Source organism: Somniosus microcephalus, chromosome 8 (assembly GCF_052327205.1).
Source record: "Somniosus microcephalus isolate GS21.2 chromosome 8, FLI_Smic_1.0, whole genome shotgun sequence".
Classification (NCBI taxonomy): Eukaryota; Metazoa; Chordata; class Chondrichthyes; order Squaliformes; family Somniosidae; genus Somniosus; species Somniosus microcephalus.
In genome coordinates this window covers 259,252,401-259,264,776 of record NC_140994.1, presented here as the reverse complement: position 1 = coordinate 259,264,776, position 12,376 = coordinate 259,252,401, and the positions used below count along the sequence as shown (strand labels likewise).

General features: G+C 41.6%; 1 protein-coding gene across 1 annotated transcript; it reads left to right on the top strand.

Annotated features, from left to right (window-relative positions):
- Positions 1-395: 395 nt before the first annotated feature.
- Positions 396-6,103, top strand: LOC147114295 (protocadherin alpha-C2-like). The gene has a single exon (XM_085995981.1). It carries the CDS (start codon positions 2,692-2,694, stop codon positions 5,095-5,097), a length of 2,406 nt encoding a protein of 801 aa, XP_085852107.1. The 5' UTR covers positions 396-2,691; the 3' UTR covers positions 5,098-6,103.
- Positions 6,104-12,376: the final 6,273 nt, after the last annotated feature.

Sequence of the window (12,376 nt, the reverse complement as noted above, 5' to 3'; positions counted from 1 at the left end):
GCGGGTGGAGAGTTGGGTTATTTGCCCAACTACTGCCCAGCGAAAGCCCGTGAAATTCTTACATCTGGTAAAAGCCAGTGTAAGACATAAAAAAAAAATTTTTCAAACATTTAAACATTAAAAATCCTGTACAATAAGGTACAATTGTTTTTAGCCCCTTTAAAACTTTAAATTTATTTTACAAAAAGTTACATTTTTGTGTTAGATATTTAATTAAATGGCATTTCAATTATTTTTAACTGTATAATTTTTTTAATTTATTGAATGTGTACACGCAGTTTTTGGGCTATTCCCATTCATGCTTGTGGGGCTTCTGTATGTGCGGAATCCCCATAAGCGTGAATGGGGACTCCCTTCTTTCATTCATTGGGCCAGCCCACGTGATCCCAGCGGTGTTTGCGAACCAAGCCTGTACAGCTGCCTGGTAGGTTCTTTTATGTGTTACTTTTTAATTATTATTCAATTTTCTCATCTCCCTCCCCTTACTGCGCCTGCTCCTGTTTGCACCAGCCGTAAAATTTCCAGCATATTTGATGCGCAGCAGTTGGGCAATTAGCCGAACTTTTCGATTTCAATGAGGACTTGAATGTCACAGCAGATGATCTGTCTATTCAGACAGGTCACAAGTTCGGGATTTTGCGCATGTACAAGCGCAAGTGGAATTTCCGAACTTGCAGTCAATTTCAAAGATGGTTTGAAACGCGGTCGTTCCGACAACAAACTCTGTGTCAATATGGTTACAGTTCCCCGACTAGCATGTCGAGATGAATTGACGTTGTAATCATAAAGTGAAGAGCGGGCATTTGTTTAAGCTTGTTTACTAGGCTTTGAAATTAAGCTTTATGAAATTAGGACATGCTTAAGAACATAAGAACATAAGAAATAGGAGCAGGAGTCTGCCATTTGGCACATCGAGCCTGTTCCGCCATTCAATAAGATCATGGTTGACCTTCTACCTCATCTCCAATTTCCTGCACTCTCTCCATATCCCTTGATTCCCTTAATATTCAAAAACCTATCGATCTCTGTCTTGAATATATTCAACGACTGAGCCTCCACAACCCTCTAGGGTAGAGAATTGCAAAGATTCACCACCCTCTGAGTGAAGAAATTTCTCCTCATCTCAGTCCTCAATAGCCGACCCCTTATTCTGAGACTATGACCCCTGGTTCCCGACTTCCCAGCCAGGGGAAACATCCTCCCTACATCTATCCTGTCAAGCCCTGTAATAATTGTGTATTTTCAATGAGATTACCTTTCACTCTTCTAAAACCTAGAGAAAATAGGCCTAGTCTACTCAATCTCTCCTCATAGGACAATCCCCCCATCCCAGGAACCAGTCTGGTGAACCTGCGTTGCACTCCCTCTATGGCAAGTATATCCTTCCTTAGGTAAGGAGACCAAAACTGTGCACAATACTCCAGGTGTAGTCTCGCCAGCGCCCGATATAATTGCAGTAAGACGTCTTTACTCTTATACTCAAATCCTCCAGTAATAAAGGCCGACATACCATTTGCTTTCCTGATTGCTTGCTGTACCTGCATGTTAACTTTCAGTGATTCGTGTACAAGGACACTCAGGTGCCTCGGAACACCAACATTTGCCAATCTCTCACCATTTAAAAAATATTCTGCTTTTCTAGTTTTCCTACCAAAGTGGATAATTTCACATTTCTCCATGTTATATTCCATCTACCACTTAGCCTGTCAAAATCCCCTTGGAGCCTCCTTGCATCCTCCTCACAACTTAAATTCCCACCCAGCTTTGTATCATCAGCAAATTTGGATATATTACCTTTGGTCCCCTCATCCAAATCATTGATGTAGATTGTGAATAGCTGAGGCCCAAGCACTGAATCTTGCGGTACCCGACTAGTTACAGCCAGCCAGCCCGAAAATGACCCATTTATTCCTGCTCTCTGTTTTCTGTCCGTTAATCAATCCATGCTCGTATATTACCCCAATCCCATGAGCCCTAATTTTGTTTAATAACCTCTTGTGTGGCAACTTATCGAATGCCTTCTGAAAATTCAAATACACCACATCACTGGTTTTCGCTTACCTATTCTGCTAAATTCGTACAGAATTAAATTACCCACTAGTTTAATGAAAGCATGAATCAATGAAGTTTCTCATTGAAGCAATGGCAATCGAAATTATTAATAACTTGTTCATAGCATTTTAACATCGACTCGACGTATTCTTACTACCGAGAAGAAAAAACTGTTGAAAATTTGCAGCTGTTCAATTATAGTTAATTCATAAACTAGAAGAAAAATCGTGCAAATATCTGCATTTGTGCTTCAAATTTTGATTGCGCAGTGTTAAATACAGTAGTTAACTAGCAGTACACGTATCAGTAATTTTGTACTGTCTAGCTTTAAGTAAAAATTAGATGCAGTTATTGGTTGAGGCTCTTTGTGTCGCTGTCTACCAATAGAAGTTCGATGTTGAGAGAGATCGAGCCCCTCTCACGTCGTCGCCAAACACAGAGCAGATGAGAATGGAAACGTCTGCGTTTACGCTATGCGGCCATGTTTAGAGGGAACGCTCAGGTCAAATCTTTACATTTCTCTGTATAATGTCGGTATTTTAACATATTGAATTAATTATTTCATGGCATAGCAGTCCGAAGAGCAAAAGCTTTTGTCGAAAAAGTTGCTACGTGCATGTTAAAACCCAATCGAGAAAAATGGCCATTACATTCGGCAGCAGTGGGGCGTATTTCTTTTTCCTGCTTTGTGTCTCGGAGCTGGTTTACGGGCAAATTCGATACTCGATTGCCGAGGAATTGGAAAACGGAGCCTTTGTTGGGAATGTCGTCGACGATTTAGGATTAAATATTGTGGAATTATCAGGGAGGAATTTTCGCCTTATCTTTGATGACCGGCACGAATATGTGAAGGTAAATCTGGAAAATGGGATCTTACTTGTTAAAGGAAGGATCGATAGAGAAAAGCTTTGCGGAAAGAGCTCCATCTGTGTCCTTTCATTTGAAATCAGCGTCGAAAATCCTTTGGAAATGTATCGCATTGAGCTGGATATCATCGATGTGAACGATCACTCACCATTTTTTCCAAAACCTAGATTATCTTTGCAAATCGGTGAGTCAATCGCACCAGGAACGCGCTTCCCCCTCGAGAGCGCGCAGGATCGGGACGTGGGCAGTAACACAATCAGTACATATCAGGTCAGTTCAAACGAGTACTTCGGCTTAAAAATGCAGACGAAAAGCGATGGCAGTAAAATTGCTGAATTGTTGTTAGAGAAGCCCTTAGACCGCGAACAACAGTCCAGCTTTCAGCTGATACTAACGGCGATTGACGGTGGAATTCCCCTCAGATCTGGGACCGCTCAGATTATTATTACCATACTGGACGCCAACGACAACGCTCCAGTATTCGCTCATGAAACATACCAGACGCGTTTAGTGGAAAACGCACCCAATGGTACCTTAGTGATAAAAGTCAACGCTGCTGATTTAGACGAAGGTACTAATGCTGAGCTAACGTACTCTTTCACAATTCACACTTCCCAAAACGTACGAGAGCGATTCAAAATCAACCCACAAACTGGAGAAATTAGGGTTCAAGGAATGCTGGATTTTGAAGAATTAGATGTTTATGACCTTGATGTGCAAGCTACAGACAACGGTACACCTCCAATGACAGGTCAGTCCAAAGTTCTTCTCAAACTCATTGATGTGAATGATAACGCCCCCGAAGTAAAGTTAACCTCGGTATCAAGCATGGTCCGTGAAGATGCTGTGCCTGGGACTGCAGTAGCTGTAATCAGCGTGTCAGATCGAGATTCTGGACAAAATGGGCAAGTTTACTGCCTGATTCCGATGAATGTCCCTTTTAAACTTCAGACGTCTTTGAAAGACCTTTATAAATTGGTAACCAGCAATATACTGGATCGCGAAACGACTCAATTTTACAACATCTCCATCTCCGCATGGGACAGAGGGTCTCCCGCTCTGTCAACAAATAAAACCATCTTAGTGTCGGTTTCTGATATAAATGATAACGCGCCGAGATTTATGCAAACCTCATATAATGTGTACCTGCTGGAAAACAACACTCCAGGTGCTTCCATATTTGTTGTCAGCGCTACGGACCTTGATTTAGGCCATAACGGGGAAGTCTCCTATTCTATTCTAGAGAATCAGATACAAGATGCGACTGCGACTGCTTATTTTACTATTGACTCAAAAAATGGGAACATTTATGCGTTACGTTCCTTTGACTATGAAAAACGGAAGCATTTCGAGATGAAAGTTCAAGCTCAGGATGCTGGATCGCCTCCACTAAGCCGCGTGACCATCATCAACGTTATTATCTTGGATCAAAATGACAATGCGCCGATCATTGTTTCACCTTTAACCTTGAACAGTTCAGTAGCCGCAGAAATTGTGCCCCAGTCTGCATATCCAGGCTGCTTGGTCACCAAAGTCACCGCCACTGACGCAGATTCTGGTCAGAACGCACGCCTTTTCTACAAGCTATTGGAGGCCACCGATCCCGGTCTTTTTAATGTGGGACTATCCTCTGGAGAAATCAGAACAACCCGCAATATTGTAGACCAAGATGCCCTCGAACAGAAGCTCGTTGTTTTAGTGAAGGACAAAGGACAGCCAAGCCTCTCCAGTACGGCGACAATCTTCTTCTCAATAATGACCAACACAACAGAAAAAACACCTGAGCGACGTGATAAACCCAGAAATCCTGAGTATTTTTCGGATATTAATCTATATTTAATTATTATTTTAGGGTCTACTTCCTTAATATTTCTTGTAACTATATTTTTTCTGCTCCTCCTCAAGTGTAAACAAGACAGAAATGTCTATCATGATCACTCCACAATGTGTTGTTGCATGTGGAGCAATTCTAATAATGCTGTTAATTGGAGGTCTGTGGCGAACAAAACTTTCCATTACACTGGAGCTGGTGAAACATTGCCGATACCGGAAACGTATCATTACACCGTTAATTTATCTCCAGAATCATCCAAGAGTGACTTTCTCTTTTTAAAGACCTGTCATCCTACCTTGCCCCTCAGTGATATCAATGCTCGAGATACAAATGTGAGAATATAATTTATATAATGAAAATAGCACTGCGTTGTGAGCGATAAAGACGTTTCACTTTACAGATGAGCTGGGGTAATATACAAGTCCAAAGAAAATGAAATAGTCGCCCACGTGCATACGCATATAGTATCTCACATTGATACCCTCTACGGAATCTACTTTACCTTTTACCTGCCTTGCTGAACTGTGTCTTTTCCTTTTATTGAATAAGAAATGAGTTGTTTCATATAGCCCAGACCTACATAGCGCATGCTTTTTGTGAATCATTTATATTTACTGGATTCGGCGCAGTCCCACGGCGCTAGCTTTAGCTCAGTGCTTACTTCGCAGTGACTCGCTTTATATAAAGTTCGTAACTGTCTTACCACGTCCGCTGTCTGGTTTTTTATTGACATTAATCCTCTTCTTTTCTACCTAAACAAACAGCAAACAACAATTTTGCTTTGCCCGGACGTTATTTTGAAAGACATCTGTAATTGTTTCAAAAGCAATTCCTATATTATTCCAATCTGGCAATAACAGCAGTCATGTTGAAAACAATAAATTACTCAGCGTTTAAATAATGATATGTACCTTTCCCGGCAGTGGAAGTATTTTCGGGCTCTTTTTACGCACGTTCTCCCACTTCCATGTTTCGCCTATCACCTTCCAGTCTTCACAGGATACGAATTATGACATTATGAAACTAAATGTGATAAGAAATGAAATAGCCTGGTGGCACACGTGTTCACACAAACTCTTCTGTTTTATACAAGTTGGTTGCTTTAAACGTAGGATATTGTGCCCTAATTTTGCAATGAGAGTCTGTATATCCAGTACAGGTCACTAATGAATGAATATCCGTTATGAATGCAATCATAGGTGAACACAAATCTTTTGACACTCGTTTTCTGACTCATAGCAGTCGGTCTTTAAGTAAAGTGAAATAACTTTGCATTGAAAATGTTTGCAAAGTAGGTGTTGCCTGCAATTTGTCTTTCCTTTTTTTTGTAATAAACCTGTTAGCATCTGACTCATGTTCACGTCTCTTTTCGTTCTATTGCATAAGAACGGAGGTGTTTTACATTACCCAGGCCTGCAATGCGCTTTCTGTTTTTGAATCCATTTATATCGATTGGATTTACCCGAGTTGTACGGCGTCAGCTTTAGCTCAGTGGTTACCTCGCAACACTCAACTTCATCTGAAGTTCGCAACTCTCTGACCATGGCCACTGTCTGGCGTTTTGGTTGTCATTTGAAATCTTCTCATTTTCTCATTATCTAACTGAACAAACGGCAAACTTAATTTTAATAAGCAACGACGTTATTGTGAGTGGTATCGATGATTAATTTTCAAGTGTTCCAAAACGCCTCCTATGTTATGCTAATCTGTCGATTTCAGAAGCCATGTTGAAGTAATGAAAATTTCCTCGTTACAATAATGATAGCCATCTTCCCCTGCAGTGCGAGTATTTTCGTGCTCCTTTTACGCACATTCTCTTATTTTCCATGATTGTAATAACATCTTCCATTTTCCATAGGATACGAATTACAACATAATCCTGTGAAAAGTAATGAAAAAGCTTGATAGCAAACGTGTTCGAGCAAATTATTCGGTGATTATGCAAGTTGTTTGTTTTAAACGTAGGACGGTTCGGCCTGCAATTTGCCTTTACCTACTCTTTTCAATAGAAGGGCCTGCGTCTGACTCATGTCCATTTCTCTTATTGTTGTATTGAATAAGGAAGGAGGTGTTTCACTTTGGCCAGACCTGCATTTCGCACGCTGTTTATGACGTCAGCCATAATATTCACTGAATTCGTCTCAGATGCACAGCGTCAGCTTTAGCTCATTGATACTTCACTGCAGCCAACGTCATCAAAAGTTCGAAACTATCTCCCCAGGCGCTTGATTGGCGCTTTTATTGTCATTTGCAAACGTCTGACTAGCTAAACAAACGACAAACTTAATTTCACGTTTCCCGGACGCACATTTGAGTGACATCAATGATTCGTCTTTAACTGTTTCGAAAACAACTCCTATTTTTTGCAATTCTGGCAATTTCAGCACCCAGAGGCTCTGCTGAGGGAGTTTAAGCAGCTAGGGGCAAATTAAAAAGCAGAACCACAAGGGTAATAATCTCTGGATTACTACCTGAGCCACGTGCAAATTTGGCTAGGGAGAAATGGGCGTTGCTTCTTGGGACACTGGCATCAGTACTGGGACAGGAGAGAGCTGTTCCATTGGGATGGACTTCACTTGGCCAGTGCTGGGACTAGAATCCTGGCGAATGGAATAACTAGGGCTGTAGAGAGGGCTTTAAACTAATTAGTGGAGGGGAGGTTTTAAGAGAGCAAAAAATAAAAATGACAGCGGAGAAGGCAATAGAGCAAGGTAGCAGTGGGGGAATTAAAAACCAGAGCGTGTCAGGAAGGGACAGAATGTATAATGATAAAGGTATAGTAGTAAAAGGGGTAAAAGCAGGAATACATTGTCAGAAAACATATTTGAAAGTTCTTTATCTGAATGCATGCAGCATTCATAACAAAATAGACGAGTTGACGGTACAAATAACTACACATGGGTATGATCTGGTGGATATTATGGAAACATGGCTGCAAGATGATCATGACTGGGAACTAAACATACAAGGGTATTTGACAATTAGGAAGGACAGACAGGAAGGAAAGGGAGGTGGGGTGCTATGTTAATCAAGGATGGAATCACTGCAATAGTCAGAAATGATATTGGGTCAAAGGATCAGGAAAGTGTAACAGTTTGGTTGGAGATAAGGAATAATAAGGGGAAAAAGTCATTAGTGGGCATAGCCTATAAGCCTCCTAACAGTTGTAACTCTGTTGGTCGGAGTATGAATCAGGAAATAGTTGGGGCTTGTAATAATGGAACAGCTATAATCATGGGGGATTTTAAATTTCATATTGACTGGAGTAATCAAATTGGGCATGGCAGCCTTGAGGAAGAGTTCATAGAGTGTATTAGGGATGGGTTCCTTGAGCAGTATGTAACTCAACCAACCAGGGGGCAGGCAATCTTAGATCTGGTCCTGTGTAATGAGACAGGATTAATAAAAAAATGGCCAAGTAAAGGATCCCCTTGGAATGAGTGACCATAATATGGTTGAATTCCAAATTCAGTTTGAGGGTGAGAGAGTTGGATCTCAAACCAGCATACTGAGCTTAAATAAAGTAGACTATGAAAGTGTGAGAGTAGAATTGACTAAAGTGGACTGGGAAAACAGATTAAAGTGTAAGACAGTACAAGAGCAGTGATTTACATTCAAGGAGATATTTCACATCTTTCAAGATAAATATATTCCACTGAGGAAAAAGGGGAGTAAAAGAAAAGACAGCCATCCGTGGCTTAGTAAAGTAATAAAGGATAGTATCCGACTGAAAACAAGGCCTATAAAGTAGCCAAATCTAGTGGGAGGACAAAAGATTTGGAAGCATTTAAAAGCCAGCGAACAATAACTAAAAGATTAATTAAGAAGGGGAAGATAGATTATGAAAGTAAACTAGCAAAAAATATAAAAGCAGATAGCAAGAGTTTCTACAGCTATATCAAAAGAAAAAGGTGGCTAAAGTGAACGTTGGTCCCTTAGAGGATGAGACCGGGAAAAAACTGGTGGGGAACATGGAGATGGCACTAAAAATATCCCAACACTGGACAAACAGGGGGCAATGGGCGGGAGGAGCTAAACACGATTAAAATCACTAAGGAGATGGTACTCGGTAAAATAGGGGGACTTAAGGCGTATAAATCCCCCGGACCTGATGGCCTACATCCTAGGGTCTTCACAGAAGTGGCGGTAGGGATTGTGGATGCATTGGTGATTATTTTCTGAAACTCCCTGGACTCAGGAACGGTCCCGGCAGACTGGAAAACTGCTAATGTAACACCCTTATTTAAGAGGGGAAGTAGACCAAAAGCAGTAAACTAAAGACCAGTTAGCCTAACATCTGTGGTTGGCAAAATGTTGGAGTCCATTATTAAGGAAACAGTAACAGAGCATTTGGATAAACAGAATTGAATAGGACAGAGTCAGCATGGTTTTATGAAGGGGAAGTCATGTTTGACAAATTTGCTCGAATTCTTTGAGGGTGTAACATACAGGGTGGATAAAGGGGAACCAGTGGATGTAGTGCATTTGGACTTCCAAAAGGCACTTGACAAGGTTCCACACAAAACATTACTGATCAAGATAAAAAAATCACGGGACTGGGGTAATATACTGGCATGGGTGGAAGATTGGCTATCTAACAGAAAACAAAGAGTTGGGATAAATGGTTCGTTCTCGGGCTGGCAATCAATAACTAGTGGTGTTCTGCAGTGGTCAGTGCTGGGGCCCCAACTCTTTACAATCTATATTAACGATTTCGAGGAAGGGACCGAGTGTAACATATCCAAGTTTGCCGATGATACAAAAATGGGAGGGAAAGCAGTGAGTGAGGAGGACATAAAAAACCTGCAAAAGGACATAGGCAGGCTAAGTGAGTGGGCAGAGATTTGGCAGATGGAATATAATGTTGGAAAGTGTGAGGTTATGCACTTTGGCAGAAAAAATCAAAGAGCAAGTTATTATCTAAATGGAAAGAAACTGCAAAGTGCTACAGTACAAAGGGATCTGGGGGTCCTGGTGCATGAAACACAAAAGTTAGTATGCAGGTGCAGCAGGTGATCAGGAAGGCCAATGGAATCTTGGATTTTATTGCAAGGGGGATGGAGTATCAAAACAGGGAAGTCTTGCTGCAGTTATATAGGGTATTGGTGAGGCCACACCTGGAATACTGCGTGCAGTTTTGGTTTCCATATTTAACAAAAGATATACTTGCTCTCGAGGCGGTTCAGAGAAGATTCACTTGGTTGATTCGGAGATGAGGGGATTGACGTATGAGGAAAGGTTGAGTAGGTTGGGACTCTACTCATTGGAGTTCAGAAGAATGAGAGGTGATCTTATCGAAACATATAAGATTGTGAGGGAGCTTGATCGGGTGGCTGCGGTGAGGATGTTTCCACTGATGGGTGAGACTAGAACTAGGGGGCATAATGTTAGAATAAGGGGCTGCCCTTTCAAAACTGAGATGAGGAGAAACTTCTTCACTCAGAGGGTAGTAAATCTATGGAATTTCCTACCACAGAGAGCTGTGGAAGCTGCAACATTAAATAAATTTAATACGGAGATAGACAGTTTCCTAGCAGATAAGGTAATTAGGGGTTACGGGGAGAGGGTAGGGAAGTGGACGTGAGTACATAAGAACATAAGAACATAAGAAATAGGAGCAGGAGTAGGCCAATTGGCCTCTCGAGCCTGCTCCGCCATTCAATAAGATAATGGCTGATCTGATCCTAACCGCCAATCTACTATCACAGAACCATCTCCTGAATCTAACAGAATTAGACAGACGAAATAGGAGCAGGAGCAGGCTACACGGCCCCTGGGCCCGCTCCGCTACCCACAGGGCCATGTCCGATCCGAACCTAGACACATGTCCTAATTTTGCCCGCTCCCCGTAACCCTTAGTTCCCTTTACTTCTAGGAAACTGTCTATTTGTTTTAAATTTATGTAATGATGTAGCTTCTACAGCTTTTTGGGGCAGCATATTCCATGGACCTACCACCCTCTGAGTGAAGTAGTTCCTCCTCATCTCAGTTTTGAAAGAGCAGCCCCTTATTCTAAGACTATGCCCCCTAGTTCTAGTTTCACCCATCATCGTGAACATCCTCCCCGCATCCACCCGATCCAACCCCTTCACACTCTTACATATTTCAATAAGATCGCCTCTCATTTTTCTGAACTCCAATGAGTAGAGTCCCAATCTACTCAACCTCTCCTCATATGTCCATTCCCTCATCCCCGGGATTAACCGAGTGAACCTTCTTTGTACTGACTCGAGGGCAAGTATGTCTTTTCTTAAGTATGGACACCGAAACTGTATGCAGTATTCCAGGTGCGGTCTCACCAATACCTTGTACAACTGAAGCAATACCTCTCTGTTTTTATATTCTATCCCCCTAGCAATGAAAGCCAACATTCCATTGGCCTTCTTAATCACTTGCTGCACCTGCATACTAACCTTTTGAGTTTCGTGCACCAGGGCCCCCAGGTCCCTTTGTACTTCAGTACTTTCCAGTTTCTTGCCATTAAGATAATAACTTGCTCTACGATATTTCCTGCCAAAGTGCATAACCTCACACTTTCCAGTATTGTATTCCATCTGCCAAATCTCTGCCCACTTTCTTAGCCTGTCCATGTCCCCTTGCTGGTTTTTTATGTCCTCCTCACTCACTACTTTCCCTCCCATCTTAGTATCATCTGCAAACTTTGATATGTTACACTCGGTCCCCTCCTCCAAATCGTTAATATAGATTGTAAAGTGTTGGGGACCCAGCACTGACCCCTGCGGAACACCACTAGTTACAGATTGCCAGTCTGAGAATGAACCATTTGTCCCAACACTCTGCCTTCTGTTAGATGGCCAATCCTCTATCCATGCCAGAATATTACCCCCAATCCCGTGACTTTTTATCTTAAGCAATAATCTTTTGTGTGGCACCTTGTCAAATGCCTTTTGGAAGTCTAAATACACTACGTCCACTGGTTCCCCTTTATCCACCCTATATGTTACGTCCTCAAAGAAATCCAGAAAATTTGTCAAACATGACTTCCCCTTCATAAAACCATGCTGGCTTTGTCCTATTAAATTATGATTATCCAAATGTCCTGTTACTGTCTCCTTAATAACTGACTCCAAAATTTTACCTACCACAGATGTTAGGCTAACCGGTCTATAGTTTCCAGCCTTCTGTCGACTGCCCTTTTTAAATAAGGGTGTTACATTAGCAGTTTTCCAGTCTGCCGGGACCTTTGCTGAGTCCAGGGAGTTTTGGAAAATTATTACCAATGCATCCACAATCCCTACCGCCACTTCCCTCAAGACCCTAGGAGGTAAGCCATCAGGTCCAGGTGATTTATCCGCCTTGAGTCCCATTATTTTACCGAGTACCACTTCCTTAGTGATTTTGATCGTGTTTAGCTCCTCCCCCCCATAGCCCCCTGTTTGTCCAGTGTTGGGATATTCTTAGTGTCCTCTACTGTAAAGATTGATACAAAATATTCATTCAGTGTTGTTGCCATCTCCATATTTCCCACCATTAATTTCCCGGTCTCATCCTCTAAGGGACCAACATTTACTTTAGCCACCCTTTTTTTTATATATAACTATAAAAACTCTTACTGTCTGTTTTTATATTTTTTGCGAATTTACTTTCATAATCTATCTTCCC

Excerpts from the sequence above, each read along its gene's own strand:
- LOC147114295 (XM_085995981.1), top strand. The coding sequence starts at position 2,692 with ATGGCCATTACATTCGGCAGCAGTGGGGCGTATTTCTTTTTCCTGCTT.